At 37.0% G+C, this 15,979-nt stretch overlaps 1 protein-coding gene across 4 annotated transcripts in view; it reads left to right on the forward strand.

The window, feature by feature from the left end:
* GPC1 (glypican 1) overlaps positions 1-15,979 on the forward strand; it is a 261,586-nt gene that overhangs the window by 114,401 nt on the left and 131,206 nt on the right. For all 4 annotated transcript variants that reach the window (XM_088132337.1, XM_088132339.1, XM_088132336.1 and 1 more), the window contains exon 2: positions 1,376-1,534. In XM_088132337.1, coding sequence (XP_087988463.1) covers positions 1,376-1,534 — 159 coding nt within the window. The remainder of the gene's footprint in view (positions 1-1,375; positions 1,535-15,979) is intronic.

Below are 15,979 nucleotides of genomic sequence, written 5' to 3' on the forward strand. Positions count from 1 at the left end.
TAAAAATAGCGAAGGAATTCCTCAAAGGAAATTCTGTGGCATGCTGCTGGCCATGGGGACATATTGCAAAGTCGGAAAATGTGAGTCAGAACAAATCTTATGCTTCTCCAGGACTGCCTACAGTTCTAGGAAAGGACCAAGAGAAGTCTCCCTGGCCAAGCCACATAATGCCAGGAAGGAGTCAACAGATGAGCTATAGGGATGGACAGCAGTGCATCCTGCAGCTTGGTGTCCTGTTGAGAAAAGATTCTAGACAGACATAAGCTATGACCTCACTGCTGCCAAATATTGAGTGCTTATCTAACTTCTCTGAAATATCACTGACAATATTTTCTCCAGCACCACAGTTTACACAGTGAATTACAGACCAAAGCAGATTCATCATCTCTCTAAGAATGCAGGCCCAAAGGCTCCCAGTGCTGAAAGGAAGAGGCTAGGAGGAATGTGTATGGGTTCTGATGGCATCCTTCCCATTTGAAGGGCTGCTTAGAAACCAGACAAGACAACACAAAACATGTGTTTCAATATATGCTGTGACAGTAAGGCAGCCTCCTGTAAAACCACTGGCAGGATTGTGGCAATGGCTCTAAAATCACAGCATATGCATTGACTTCTTTGTAATGAGGTTATCTTAGAGCAAGGTTGGAAAAGATACCTTTTTCAAGGCTTAATTTTATTTAAGTGCATTCCTGTCAGCAAGCTAACAGGAGGAATATGAGGTGCATTTGCTCCTCACCTCTAATTTCTTATTTTCTATTGTGAATTATCTTTTCCACGCACATGCACTCACTTTCTCTGTCTCTCTCTCCCTCTCTCACGCATACATGCACACACTAGTAAAAACTCTTTGAATGGTAAACACTATGTAAATTATCCACATCAAAATTACAGCTGTTTCATGTGTTGTCATTTCCAAAGCAGCTCTGTATTTCACCTCTTTTCCCTGTTTACCCCTCCTATTCTCTGTTCTCCCAAACTATATAAACAACTGTGTATATAAACATCAGGATTATAAATCTCATGCAATAAAAGAGTTATTAGGCTCTGGCCTGGAGAGCCACAGGATTTTAGCTAGTTTTGATGCATAAGACTTCATTTATTAAAACTAAGCAACTTGTTTCTGTGTTTCCTATCCCCCAAAGCAATCCTGCCTATTGTCACTGTTCCTCCCCCCCAATACAATTACATATATTTATTAAAACTCTCCCACAGGAACTTACTCCGTTCATCTGATGAAACAGATGTCATCCATGACAGCTTAAATAGTAATAAAATTGGTTTAGCCTTTAAAGTGTCACGAAGCCCTTTGTTTACTTGTTTTTATTTAACATGATTTGCCTACATATCTGTTTTTCTGTTTCTTCCCACCCACCAGGAGAACATTTGAGAATTTGCCCACAAGGTTATACTTGCTGTACTAGTGAGATGGAGGAGAACTTTGCCAACAAGAGTAGGAGTGAATTAGAAGGCATGTTGAAGGAGGCCACACGCTCAGTACAAATAATCTTCACTTCACAGTACAAGAACTTTGATGGTAAGTAATAAAGAATCTGTATAGCCTGGCCCACTTTGGAATGCTAGCAGCCCTCACATGTGATTCTGTATCCATTTATTTTATCCATATTCATTGTACTTGATTTAGAGTATATGTAGAAATTAACTGCCCAGGCCAGATGTACAATCAGTAGTGGGTAGGAAAACAAAAACAATTTTGGTCTAAGTAAAGGATTTTTATTTTATTTTATTTTTTACAGAAATTAGAGATGTTCCTGAATCTCTAATTTCTGTAAAAAATAAAAATAAAAAAATCAGGATTTTTAACTTCTCTCTGTGTGGCTGCGTTCGTATTTCTGTGGTTCTCAAAGGATGTCACATAGCACAGACAACAAGTGTGGACACCTTTGAAAATGACAGGTTTGTTCAAAACAGTAATGATTTTATAACTATGTTCACCTGTAATGCTAAACCAAGAATTTTTTTAAAACCATGATTTCTTAAATAAGCCGTATTGACCTTGTGGGTGCAAAACTCACAAGCCATAGAAATTGTGGCTTAGCATTTTCTATGTATTGTTTCTATGTAGAAGCTGAAGTCAAACATTTCTGGCATAAGAAAGGAGCGCAAAGTAAAACTGGGATGACAATGGTGTATATGGTGGTTCTAAAGTTAAAAGAAGCAACCTTGGGTCAGATGTACACTCTGAGGTTCATTGTTTGCACTCCTCAGAACCCCCATCAATTCAATTGCTGAAAATGAGAAGCATGGGGTCCTACCATGGTGACGCAGGAAACACACAGAAACCTAATTAAAAGTGTTTAGGGAAAAGAATCAAACTTTCTCCCAAACCCCAGGAATAAATTTGCATTACAATGCCCAGTTTGTACCTATCAATGTTGGGGGGCAGTTATATTTTAAAGAAGTAAACCTATCTTCCCCAAACATGTAACTAAAATATAGTACTCATTTTCTCAGTCAATCCAAGCAGGACAATTAAGAAAGAAAATTGTTGTGGTGGTTGTTGTATTATTATTATTATTAAAATAATTTGTATACAACTCAATTCCCAATGATTCTGGGTGGTTCATTAATAAAGGAATAAAACAATATAATAATAAACAAGAATAAGGAATAAAAGATGACAAACCAGATATGGTAATACAACAGATACTTCGTGGATTCTGATGATAGTAGGGCCTGTAGTTGTAGTACTTTTTACCCAAGCTAAAAGTTTAAGTATGAAAGTCAAATGTAGAGATATGTTTATCCCTATTTGGCACAGCTAAATTCAGAATCTAAGTTTAAATGGGATACTCAACTCAAAGTGTACTTGTAAAGGCATATATATCTTGCAACTCTCAAAACGTGGAGTGTTAGAAAGTATATATTTCATTGAAAAATATCTTCTGCTTGTAAATCAGTAATTAATTTAATATTTTGGCTGACTTTGGCCTTTTTTCATAAAAATCTGGTCTCTTGTCCTGGATGCATTTAAAAACAGAATGGAAGTGGAAGAATGTTCATACCAAACAGATTGTGTTAATAAAAATACATTTTATGGGATAATTACATTTTTTAAACTAAACTATTGATTTTACCATTGAACTCCTAATTAGAATTGTATGTTTTTCTTATCTCTGTTTTTTCCTGTACTTTAGAAGGTCGTCTTTTTATTTCTTTAGTTTATATTTCTTAACATCTTATCTCAAACTTGTGTGCATTCAGAAAAACAAAATACTATTTTATCAAACAGTAGTGTATAAATCACTGTTGTTCTGTGACAACTATAAGCTCAAGTGGGGCCCTAGGCCTATGAAGACATTTTCTAATCCCATCGTGTTTTGTTTCTGCTTGCTTAACCACTGCTGCAGCTATAATTTGACTTGTGATTCAAGTAAGTCAAATAATGTAATAGTCATTCATGAACAGATTTTCAGTGGCTAAATTGGCAGAGCCATATTTTTCCTTCTTTACAGTCTGCTAGATACTTCAGATGGAAATAACTGGATATTAGAAGAGGAATTTTGGAGAAACACATGCATATAAATCAAGGGAGAAGTCTAGGCTAGACCTTTTCTCTCTGACGTGATCTGACATGTGATCAGTGTACTCAAGGAGTGGAAGGACTCTAGATGCCCAGATCTCCCATTAGGCATGTGTCTCATCAGAGACTCCTTGTTTTCTGCCTTTGTGCACAGCAAGAAGAAGCCATAACAAACTCTTCTATGTTACAATATCTCTACTGTTTTTGTCCTAAACATTTAGTATGAGTCAGCCCTTCAAGGTTGTCCATATCAGGAAAAAAGAAGACTAGAACTGTGTTTTATTGAGATAGGCTGTAGTAACAGAACCTTGCAAGTCTGATTGTGTTTTCCCCTCCATCTCTTGTACCCCAGGGAGTCAGGGAGGGCTCTGGATCTGACTGAGTCGCTTCCTAATACTTTCCCTTTTCCCAGGGCTCAAGGCATTCTTCTGTAAACTTTGTTCTTATAATGATTTCTGAACAGTTTTTCTAAGGTCATCTTCATTGCTTCCTACAGCATGGTATGTAAGGTGTCAGATTAACAGTCTAGGTTCTTCCAATTACCTCTACTGTATCCTCAGTCTAGGTAGAGAAGACAGTAAGATGGATGTTTTAATCTTGCTTCCACACTGGAAACAGGACAGCACCCTGCTTCATACAAGAGGATTCCTTATAGTGTGGTTGAAAATAGTAGTAGTCTAGAAACAGGGCAATTGTGTCTTCTAACATTTTGCTGTGATCTGCTCACTCTTACAGCACCTGCTTAGGGTCCATTCAAGAAATGCTGCAATGAAATATGCATAGTGTGTTGTTTTATAATATTAGAAATCAGGATTATCAGGAGGATTGGGAAAGGGAAGGGGGAAGGCACACTCTTTCTACCATTTAGCTGGTTCCCTTTTCCTTTATGAGTCTAACTTTAGAATCCAATGAAATTAAGCTTTAGAAATTCTGACCAGTATGTGATTAGATTTTTCATGGCACTGAATAATGGTTTGTTATAATTTTTTTCTTTTTCACATAATCATATACTTCTTAAGTGGTTCATTTTAATAGCAATTAAGGCATGCATAATTTACATAGTAATTAATACTATTAGCAGCTGTATGGAATGATTTTTAGGCTACAATTATCAGCAACCTCCCCCACCAAAACAGCCCCATATCCTTTTTAAACATGTTAAGTCATAAATTGGAAGAAATTAATCAGATCACTGAATTAAACAGTTTATCTCTGTCTCATTCACTTAAAATGGATGGATGGATGGATTTAATAAATAGATTCACAGAGATAGCTTCTTTTAATTTTTCTGACAGGCTGACATGGGTTTATAATTTTCTGTGGTTTAAATGAACAGTTGGATGACAGGAATTCTGAGCAGCTACTGTTCACCACGCTTTCCAAATCACATGTTCAGTAAAATAAAAATGCTGTTTCTAAAATGAAAATTTAAAAACTATAAGAGTTTATTTTTTTAATTTATCACTCAAGCTTATATATCAGTTTAGCCACAACCAACTCTAAGCAACATATACCCTATATCAGTAAAAAGAGTTGAAACAATTTACAGCAATACATTAACATGTTAACCTTGTCAATTCCCTTGTGCCAAGGAACATACAGTTAACCCTAAATAATCATTTATGGGGTGGGGTGGGGGGACATATCTACATTCAGTTTCCAAAGGCTTCCTAGAACAACTAGATCTTCATCTGGTATGATCTGTCCTAATCCCTTGGGGTGGAAGGGAGCCAGGTGCTTGCAGAAAGAAGCCAAATCTTATATACCTAGTTTTTGTTTGTTCCTTTATATCATATTTGGTTGCAGTATTACTGATGCATAAGCGCGGATCATGCTGTCAGAGATCTGTTCACATCACTGGTTGTGCAGAGCTCAGTTTCATTTAGGTAGCAACTGTGTTTTGAGATCTCAATTTCAGAGAAGTATTTAATTTTCTCAGGCATTGTTCTACTTTTTTTTGTTTTTTCTCAGTTCTTTTATGGTGGAGAAGCTTAGATTTTTGCTCTGTATATTCACAGGAATAACTGCACTTGTTCCCATCCTGCATATTGTGACAGACTTAGAATGACAGGATTTACCACACTCTTGTGTTACTACTATTGCTGATACACAAAAAGAAGCTGTATTATTGCCATTTCTATGGTAAAACCACCCTGACAATTAAAGGTTATAAAATAATTCTCAGAGTTGTTAATTGGCCTCTCCTGCTGGTAATTTTTTTTCTGCCCAATAATAAAGTAGAAATATTCATGAGGCTACAGATAGCTCTAAGCTTAATGCTTATGTTTTCCTAGATTGTGAACAAATTTAGAAAACCCTCTTGAAAGCAATTCAGTATGATCACGGAATATGATCACAAAACTTGTATAGTTTATAATGCTGTAAATTGGTAAGAGCAACAATTATGCCCACTTTAAACACAGACAAGCAACACTCTACACATTTTGTTTCCTCTCAAAAATTTCAACAAAAAGTGGTAAGTGTGCCCTCTGCTGGTCAGTGGCCAAACCTTTCTATTTCAACTGTGCCATCTCTAATCAATAAGCACAAAAATCTTAATTCTTTCCATTTAAGTTTGTATACTCAAAAGTCAATTATTACAGTTGTACATACACTGTCAAAAGCGTATTTGGAGATGTAAGGTGTTAAAAAAAAAAAAAACTTCCATGGATGGATACTTTGCATAGTCATTGGTGTGTAGGCAGATATTTTCCTAAGTTTTGAAACTCCTTAATATTTGCAAGATGATAAATTTCCAATAAAAAGTTTGCAATAACTTGATTTTAGTTGAAAATGTGATTCAATTACCAATATAAATAGAAAACTAAGAAAGCACAAGAAAGCACAAAATGCTATGAACTGATGCTGACAGAGAAGTTTCTGGTGGTTTGACTGTAATTCATAGGACCAAGCCTAGCTAAATGGCAGCACCTGATCAACAGTCCCTGATCTCCAACAAGTTAAACAGGCTTGAAACTGGTTAATAGTGGGATGGAAAACCATCAGGAAATACCAAGGTTGTAGGCTAGTCTGGGAGTAATAAAAAAACAAAAAAAACCAGAAGGCAGTAGCAAACCTTAGAATGCCTTAGAATGACAGGATTCACCACACTGTTGTGCTGCTACTATTGGACAGGCCCATGAAATCAAAAGATTTGTTGACTCTAGGGAGATTTTACCTTTACATAAGACTAAGATATCTCTTCAACTATCTCTCTGTGGGGAACTGGTACTTTATGAAACTTTGTTCTGTACACATTGGTAGGACTGAAGCGTATCGAATGTTATATAGGTGGTTTTGATTTGTGCAGTGAGATTCCCCTTTCCTTCTTTGCAGTACTTCCCCCAGTGCAAATATGGTCCCCCAGTTCCCCAGAGCAGTGTTTCTCAACCTCAGCAACTTTAAGATGTGTGGACTCCAACTCCCTGAATTGGCTGGGGAATTCTTAAACATAAAGTATATTTAGGAGATTGGGGAATCCATTTCAGAATTAATGCTCTTGGATTAACAGTTGGATATTACTAAATACAATCCATGAATAAATTGGCCTTTATCAAGAAGGAGTGACAACAAATATGAACACATTGAACAGACAAGGCTGCTGTTATTACAGTAATCAAAGCTTGATTGTTAAGCCTTAAAACATTTCCCTCTTTTCTCCTTTCTCTGATTGTAGTATTGTACTATTCCTTTCTTCCCAACCATAGTTAACTTTACAAAGACTGCATAATAGCAGAACTGTAGCTTGGAGCTAGGACATTTGGATTTTCAAAATATAATCCTTTTAAGGAGATATTAATTTGCTCTTTGAAAAATAAACATGATTTCTTTAAAAATCTGGATAATTTATAATAATGCTAGTCCCTAAATGTTATCGTATTTGTAAGCTTTCTTATTCTAAATTACATAATTGTATATCTTTAGCACAGTATTACTGGAAATGATTTAAAATGCTCGTTAATTTTAAATTGATGAATGAATTCATTAACAAACAAAACGAAGAAAGTTGAAATCATGACTATGGCATTTTATACAGACAATTACATATTCTCTGAAAAAATGAATCATTAATTCAGATGGTAAGAGGAAGGAAGATTATGTTGGACGTTGTCATGACCTAAAGATTAACAGTCTTTCTTGAATCAGATTTCAAGTCCAAACAAATGCTTCTTTATAAAGGAGTTCACTTACATTAGCACAGTGTTTCAAACACACAGCATTCTTCACTTCTGTCTTCATATTGAGGGGTTGTCATGCCACTTGTATAGACATGATGGATTTAGGTATGAAAAGAAAGCACCTATTGAGCTGATATTTCAGTGGTTGGGGGAAAAGATAGCAGAATCTTCGCCTATCTGTTTAAAACAGAAGACAATGTTTTAAGAACTTTATCTTCTGCTGGACTAGATTAAGTTGCATAGGTCAAACTTTATGGAGCTATAACTGATTATTGTTGTGTTCTTTTCAGTACAAACAGATTATAAACACAAGAATAACATTATATTGTGTGTCTACATAGCTCATGTATGTATACTCCCTGATAAGTTTAGAGGCAGAAAATCTAAAATAAATTTGTGCTTAAAATTAGTATGAGATGAGTTTTGCTTCATCTGAATTTCTTTCAGAATTAATTATCTTAATACTTTCAAAACAGACTTTAGCAATAAAATATCCTGATGCACTTCTGGATGGTGAACAGTAGATGTACAAAATTAAATAAAAATATATGTGAGTGATTATGTGTGTAATAGGGATGTACAAATTCTTTAAAAGAGGCACAGAAATCTCTCAGAGACAATAAAAAGTTGGTTTCCCTATGTTCCAGAGTAACAAGAGCTTTTCTTGCTGCCTGCAGCGTGTCAGCACTTGTTGACAGCTGGCACTGTGAAGTTGATGTGAGTGTGTCCTGTAGTGGATGTGGTAGGAAGTCTTTTGGGATGGAATTCACTGTAAAGGTTAGTTGTGTGTTGTGTGCATTGGGAATTCTAGAAAGTCAGCTGAAAAACTCATAGGCCAGAGCCAGATACAGGGATCTATGAAGACTCTTAATAATGGAGAACTAAGGTTGAACACACACACACACACATGCACACAAAGAAAAAATGGTGTGATGCATGGAGTCCACAGCCCCTGTGATAGGAAGGAGGTAGGCAACCTTTGGTTGATCAGTTTTCTCCCCAACCATCCAGAGGCCACAAGAGACTTCCCACTGGTTGGGTAAAATATGGCACTGGGAGCATATCCCTGTTTTGGGATGCCCAACCCTATTTTAGGGAGAATGTTGGTTCAAAGAATTAAGAAAGTATAATACTAAATATATTTTCGGTTGCATTGTCTTCCTGAATTATTTTAATGCTAGATCTAGAAGTTGTTTTTTAAAGCTTATTTTAGTGTTTTAGCTATTAGCATTTTAAATACAAATAGTCCTCTGTTTACGATGGCAATTGGGATCAGAATTGCTGTCACTAAGCAACATGGTCATAAAGCGCGATGTCATGTGACCATGCTGCTTAGCGATAGCAGTCCTGGTTGCCATTGTTAAGTGAGGACCTCACCTGACCGTGACTTCCAACTTCCTGCTGGCTTCCCCATTGACTTTGCTTGTGGGAAGCTGGCAAGGAACATCAGAAATCATGATCTCATGATGGTGGCTCACAGCAACATTATAATTGCGAGCCAGTTGCCGAGCGCCCAGATCATGACTGCAGGGACATTGCAACAGCCAGAACTCCAAGAACCGGTCATAACTACAACTCGTTCAGCGCTGTCGTAAGTTTGAATGATCGCTTAACGAATAGTCGTTAAGGAAGGACCACCTGTACTTTATGGTAAGCTGACATGATCATTTTTAATAGGAGGGATTAACCTGATATCCATAAAAAAATACACAGTCTAGATATTGAGAGATTGGTTGTTCTTTTACATAGGAGACTTTTCTCAGTAGCATCCTTTTAGGCTGCCCAAAATTAACTGCCTGGCTCTGCCATGGGCCAAAGAAACATATAAAGTTCTGAAACAGTATGAGCAAATGTATCTCTTACGTTAAAGTAGATTTTAAAAGCCCTGCAAGATGCATGACCACTTTAAAAAACTGTTATATTTATGTTGTAGCTTCTATTTATTATAAAATGGCACACCTGCACTATACAAACAGGTCTGGAATTTAGGTCCCCTCTAGAGATTTCATGTAAGAAATGTGGCACTTGAGAAGCAACCCATAGTTTGAAATACTAGCCAAGGAGAAAATTAACTAAGAAACTGGAAGGAAACTTCAGAGCTGATTATACTTTCTTCTGTTGTCGCCGTTTGTGAAGCAGTTTTTGGACCTGATGAACATTGTATATTGCCCCACAGAGGGGCATGGCAGAGTTTGTGTGTCAAAGAAGTAAAGAGCCTTGGAACAAAGGAAAAATCTCTTTTATGCCTTTTGGAAGTGAACTAATAGACAGCCTGAAGCAGCCCCACTGTTTTTCTGTGATGAAGGGGGTGAGGAGATCTGTATTAGAAAAACAACAGAAAGTAACTTCCAGTGATCCTGCTTCTGCTTTCAGCAGGAATCAAACCTTGGCAGAGAAACCATTCTTTCTCATGCAGTGAGTAGCAGTGTCTCTCCCAGTACTTCTGGTTTAACTGAAATGGGCAAAGTGTCCATCAAAAGCACATTCCAGAACTTGGAGAGATTAAACCTGTCCAATAGTAGCCTCAGGGAAGTAAAGGCTTCTCTTCACCTGTAGCAGCTTGAACATCTGGAGGTTTGCTTTCCCCTTAAATGGCCCCTTCTCACCTTAGGTCTGCCAGCTTCCACTGTAGGTTTCCATATGTTATTTTGTGTGTGCACAGCAGTTTACTTTATTAAAAAGACAGGGATGCTATTTCCCCCTCCCCACTATTTTCCCTTTTTCATTTTCTTTAAACTTGCCAAATAGATGAAAAGATAATGCTTCTGGGTTCATTGGATAAGGAATATCAAACCTAAAGCAGAGTGCAGAATTTGACAAACATTATGTCTTGCAAGGCTTAAAATAACTGAAATTTAGGTCAGGTGAATAAGATGCTTGCTTGGTCCCTCTGTTCAGTGGCAAAGGAGATGTCACCATGTTGGGTCTCAAATGACTCTGTGGTGCTCCAAGAGAAGTGGGATGACATCTGTTTTGGGACTTCAAATGCCGCTCTGGCTTTGCTGTGATCGACAATTGTACATGCTAAGTTAATGAGGTACAGTCAGTTCAAAGGACCACCTTGGTGGATTTTGCTTTAATGTTCAAGGAACTCAGTTCTAAATTCCTTTAAAACTCTCTCTCTCCTAGAATATCCAATAAATCAGCTTAACTTTGATTATCGCAGCATGATCGTGCCATCAGCTACTGAAGAGGTCTTTGGATGAATCTAGCCACAGTCATCCAGCTGGCTGGGATTCAGAACTATAAAATGAAATGGGAGCAGCTACATTCCTTCTGCATCCGTTTACCAAGAACAGTGTGTGTGGCAGTAAAATCTATACTATTTCTGAAAGAAAGAAAGAAAGAAAGAAAGAAAGAAAGAAAGAAAGAAAGAAAGAAAGAGAGAGAGAGAGAGAGAGAAGAAAGAGAGAGAGAGAGAGAAAGAGAGAGAGAGAGAGAAAGAAAGAAAGAAAGAAAGAGAGAAAAGAAAAGAAAGAGAAAGAGAGAGAGAGAGAGAAAGAAAGAAAAAAAGAAAGAAAGAAAGAAAGAAAGAAAGAAAGAAAGAAAGAAAGAAAGAAAGAAAGAAAGAAAGATGGTGAGCCAGTGTGCTAGAGTGATTAAGGTGTTTGTCCAGGACTGTCACTGGAGAGACCAAGGTTCAAATTCATCCTCAGGCATGGTAACTAATCACTCTCAGACCAACCTCCCTCACTGGATTGTGTGTAAAGAAATTAGAGGAGGAAGTGTTAAGTATGCTGTCTTGAGCTATTGGAGGAGGAATGAGATATGAATCTAATAAATAAATAATCTGTGTTAGCTGTCCAGCTGATCAGAAAACTGGTTATAGAGATACAATTTAAATCTTTTTTTCAATCTCACAAAATCCCTGAAAAGCAAACTAATAGTGGTCTCACTTTCAAAGTATACCTCCATTATGTATCTTCTAACTTCCTTTAAATTAAAAAAGTGCTTGAAAAAAATTACATAGCATTTTTCCAATTTGATAATCTTTTCATTAGTGTTTGATGTAGAGAAAGAGTAATTGTTATCTGTAGCATGAACTCTAATACTGTAGGGCAGAGTACCTTGGGATGAAGAGTCTCTCTTTTCAGAAGTGGTGCTCTATGACAGAATCTAAAGTTGGATGTTTCCAAAACATTCCAGCCTGCTCTCAAATAGGATCATGTATCTTGGAATTCCTACCAGAGAGTTCTGCTGCTTGGGCACCAATTACCCAAAGATTTCATCAGTTTTTTGAGCTCCAATTCTGAGATGGTTGTTCACCACATAGGAGAATCCAAATGGCCCGGTCCACTGCCTTCCATTATTTATAGTGTCCTATTTTTTGATGCAAAACCAAATCTGTCTAGGGCATACATTCACAACCTGGCAGGAATTGATGGGGGAATCAATGCTGACATGGAATAAAGTTGGTAGAGAAAATGGATTAGAATCCAGCAATGCTTCTGCTAGGATCCAGCTGGCCTGCTCCACTTAATAAGAACCTTTCTCTGAATACATGAACAGACCATTAAACTGTAATCACACTGCTTAATCAATTTCTGCAACTCAGGTCTTTAATCATTTGAAAATTTTGACTTGACTATTTTCAGGACTTCATTTCTACAAAGCAGAAGGGATATTATACTACCTTTATCCTTGGCTTTCATGAAAACTGTAGCCTGAAATTAATGCTAAAAATCAGGGATGAATGTGTATTCTTACTGCATTATTCTTTTGTTCATTCTGGACAATGAGAAAAATGGGGGAAAGACCATTTGACCTTATATACATTAGTTAAGATTTGGAAGTCCTATTGGCTTTAAGTTAGTTTCAATTTAATTAATGCGAAGCATTAGCTGTTAGGTAGGAAAGGATATACATAAGAAAGGAAGATGTAAGAATAGAGACAGCTGATTTCTTCTGTAACCTGTTTTTCTACAGTGCTCAGATACAAATATCCTAGCTGCATATACTTTATATCATATAAATTGAGTGGCAATGTCAGAGTTTTGTTAGTAGCTAGAAATTCCCAGAGCAGAATTGTAGAGCGTACCAACAGGCACACTTAAGAGAGAGCGTGAGACATAGAAGACCAGATTACCATTATGTAGAGGAAATGTGGAAAGAATGGCACCAGATTGAACCAAAGAGATATGGGAATTCTGGAATCAGCCTTAATGGCTTAGTGGCTAACAACTGATGAAAGAATACTCTGTTACGATCAATATGTAATCCCAGCCCTATTAAGTCTCTAGGAGATTTCAGCCAAGTTCATGCTTGCTTTAGGGGAACCTGAAAGCTCAATGACTTCCATGGAGAAAAGGCCATAAAGTAATTAAGCATCTGATTTGCATATAGAACCAAAAGAATCAAAAGACAGGTGGTGAGAAAGATCTTGGAGGGAACCAGTATCAACCAAAGCAGGCAATATTGATCACTTAAGATGTTTGTGAGAATATTGTCATGACTCTACCAGTAATCACATAAGGAACTTACTCCTGATTCCTTAAGAAAGCAAGTATAGCCCTTGCTATACTTAGTATAGGATTAGGGCAAGACCAACCAAATGTTTGTTTCTCACAATGCCCAGCCAGTTGTCTTTTGGTTGCTCACAGCCAGGAAGACATGTCTCCTGCTCTTCATAGTTAGGGTTAAGATTAGGGTTAACCCTACACTCTCCCTCTCTAGTTTCAATTTGGAGGTATGCTATCCCCAACCTAGGGCTAACATTTAGACTTCAATTACAGCCTTGATGCATTTGTCCTTCAGTAATTGATCCAATAACATTTTAATACGTATCACCAAGTCACATGGGAATGAATTCCACTGGTTAATTCTGTTTCAACTTCCTTGGATGGCCTCTAGTCCAGGTGTTTTGAGAGATGGGGAAAGCTTGTTTTCTGCCCATTCTTTCCATGCTGCACATTACTATATACACCTCCATCACACCTCAGTTGCCTTTCTTCAAACAGTCCCAAACGTCCTAGCCGTTTGTTGTAGGAAAGGTTTGTGAACTGCCTGATCATTTGGTTGCTCTTTTCTGGAATTTCCCCAGTTCCATTATATCCCTTTTCAAATGAAGTGACCAGAAGTATACACAGTATTCCAGATGTGGGCATGCCATAAATTTGTATAAGGGCATTACAGTGTCAGCAGGTTTATTTTTGAACCCCCTTTTTCTAATTACCCTTAGCATGGAATTCACCTATTACATAGCTCCCACAGACTCAATAGACATCTTTTTTAGCTATCCATTATGACTCCCAAGTTCTTTTTCCTGATTACTGACAGTTCACACCCTTTCAGCGTATATGCAGAGTTAAGAGCTTTTTTGCCCGAATGTGTACCACTTTATAGTTACTTAAATCAAGCCACACTTTGCCATTTGGTTAATCCTTCTCCCAGATTCAAGAGATCCTTCTGAAGCTCTTCACCATCATTTATTCTTCATGCACATGTTTTCCTATTCCTTGTTTTCTGTTGTTTTTACCAGTTTGTGATCCATAGAAGGACAGGTCCTTTTATCCCATAATTGCTAAGTTTATTTGATAGCCTTTGATGAGAAATTTTGTAAAGATTTTCTGAAAAACCCAACTATGTATTGTCAGCAGGGTCACCCCATACATGTGCCTGTTGGCACACTCAAAAACATTAGAACTTTAGTGAGGTGAGATTGATCTTTGTAGAATCTACGCCTATTTTCCTTCCACAAAGCTTTTTCCTCTGTGAACGTAGTTACTTTTTCTTTGATTACTGTATTCTGTTCCCCAATTTTCCTAGAACAGACTTTAAATTAGCTGACCTTTAATTTTCTGAATCTTTCCTGGATTCCTTTTTACTTTCAGTTTTGAAAGTTAGACTGCAGCAACCTTGAGCCCAAAACATATTTTGTTTAACTGTAATCCTCTTTGAGAAAATAGGCTATATCAGTGTCCTTATTCTACTGAATAAGGGACTGGATTTTCTTGCATTTTTCTACCTGCTAATCTAGGCAATTGGTATGTATCTGTTAATCATACACAATAACAGGTCTCTTGGAAGAAAACAACAGATTGCCAAATCCTTTTAAAATGACTTGCAAATTTCATGTTCATATCATCATCCTGGAGGTCATTCTTCCTATCATGTAAAATCTGTTTGGATTCAGTGTTGAAAATGCTACAGCAAATCAAGCTGTTATCATTGCCTCAAAGAGTGGAAAGGTTTCCTCATAAAAACATAAAGCCCCGTTTTAATGCCAGTAAAAAATGAATAAATTGGTCCTTGAGGAAAAATAAATGGCAATAAACATATTGCTCTGCAACATGTAGTACATTTGCTATTGAAATTAAACTCTGTAGGAGTGAAGTGTTGTTGCTCTAAAGGAGCAATATCAAACTGTTGTTCCATCATCCTTTCATTCTGTAGCATATGCTGCTATTCCTTTCCAGGAGAACGCTTCACAATGCCCATGGTCCTCTTAGTGTCAGCTAGGATGCATTTCTCAATGCTGGAGGCTTTTTAGTTTAGTTCTCCTTTTAAAATTCCATACCACTCTGATTCTCTTCCCATGAGTTTTTGGAAACAAAACTTTAATTAGAGTAAACTTTCCTTCCTCCATCTACCTTATTCTATTGCTTGCCCTCCCTCCAAAACTCTGATTCTAAAATCATTTGATTTGATTCACCCAACATACTCATGATACAAACTTCCTTAAATTGTTCTTGTGAGGCTAAATCTCTTTGGGAAGCAAAATCAGAAAGAAGCTTTTGCGGCTGTCAGCTTCCTGAGGTAATCAGGTACATTCTACCAGTTGAGGCTGCTCTCTATTACTTAAGGATGCTTCCTTAAGAAATAAATTTTCTTAGAAGTAAAACAAACCAAAGAAAACAATAACATGGGAAAAACATTTGCATTCTGAAGAGACATAATCCATTTGTCATACTATTAGCTTTCCAGCTAATTATTCCAACTGCATCTAGACTGATAATCCCAACTTCTGTCATTTACCACAGCTTTGTCCAACCCTCTCTCTATCCTTATTTCCTGTTACCTAAGTTTATGTGGACATTTTTGCTCCAGAGATTCATCACTCTCTGTTGCACAAAGATTATATTGTCTTAGCTCTGTTTTCTGGTTCATACAATATAGTATACTATAACTTGGTTTGTTTGGCTTTGGCTTAGTGTGTTTTGTGGCTTTTGAAATCACAAATGTTAGTTTAGCTATGTAGAATGAATTATGGTTTGTTAGTAAGCAATACTTAAAATAGAGCATGGTTTACTGCCATGTACGT

This window comes from Python bivittatus, unplaced genomic scaffold (assembly GCF_059951505.1).
Source record: "Python bivittatus isolate LINGU-HERP-01145 unplaced genomic scaffold, Pbiv_v1 ctg000980_np1212, whole genome shotgun sequence".
Lineage (NCBI taxonomy): Eukaryota > Metazoa > Chordata > Lepidosauria > Squamata > Pythonidae > Python > Python bivittatus.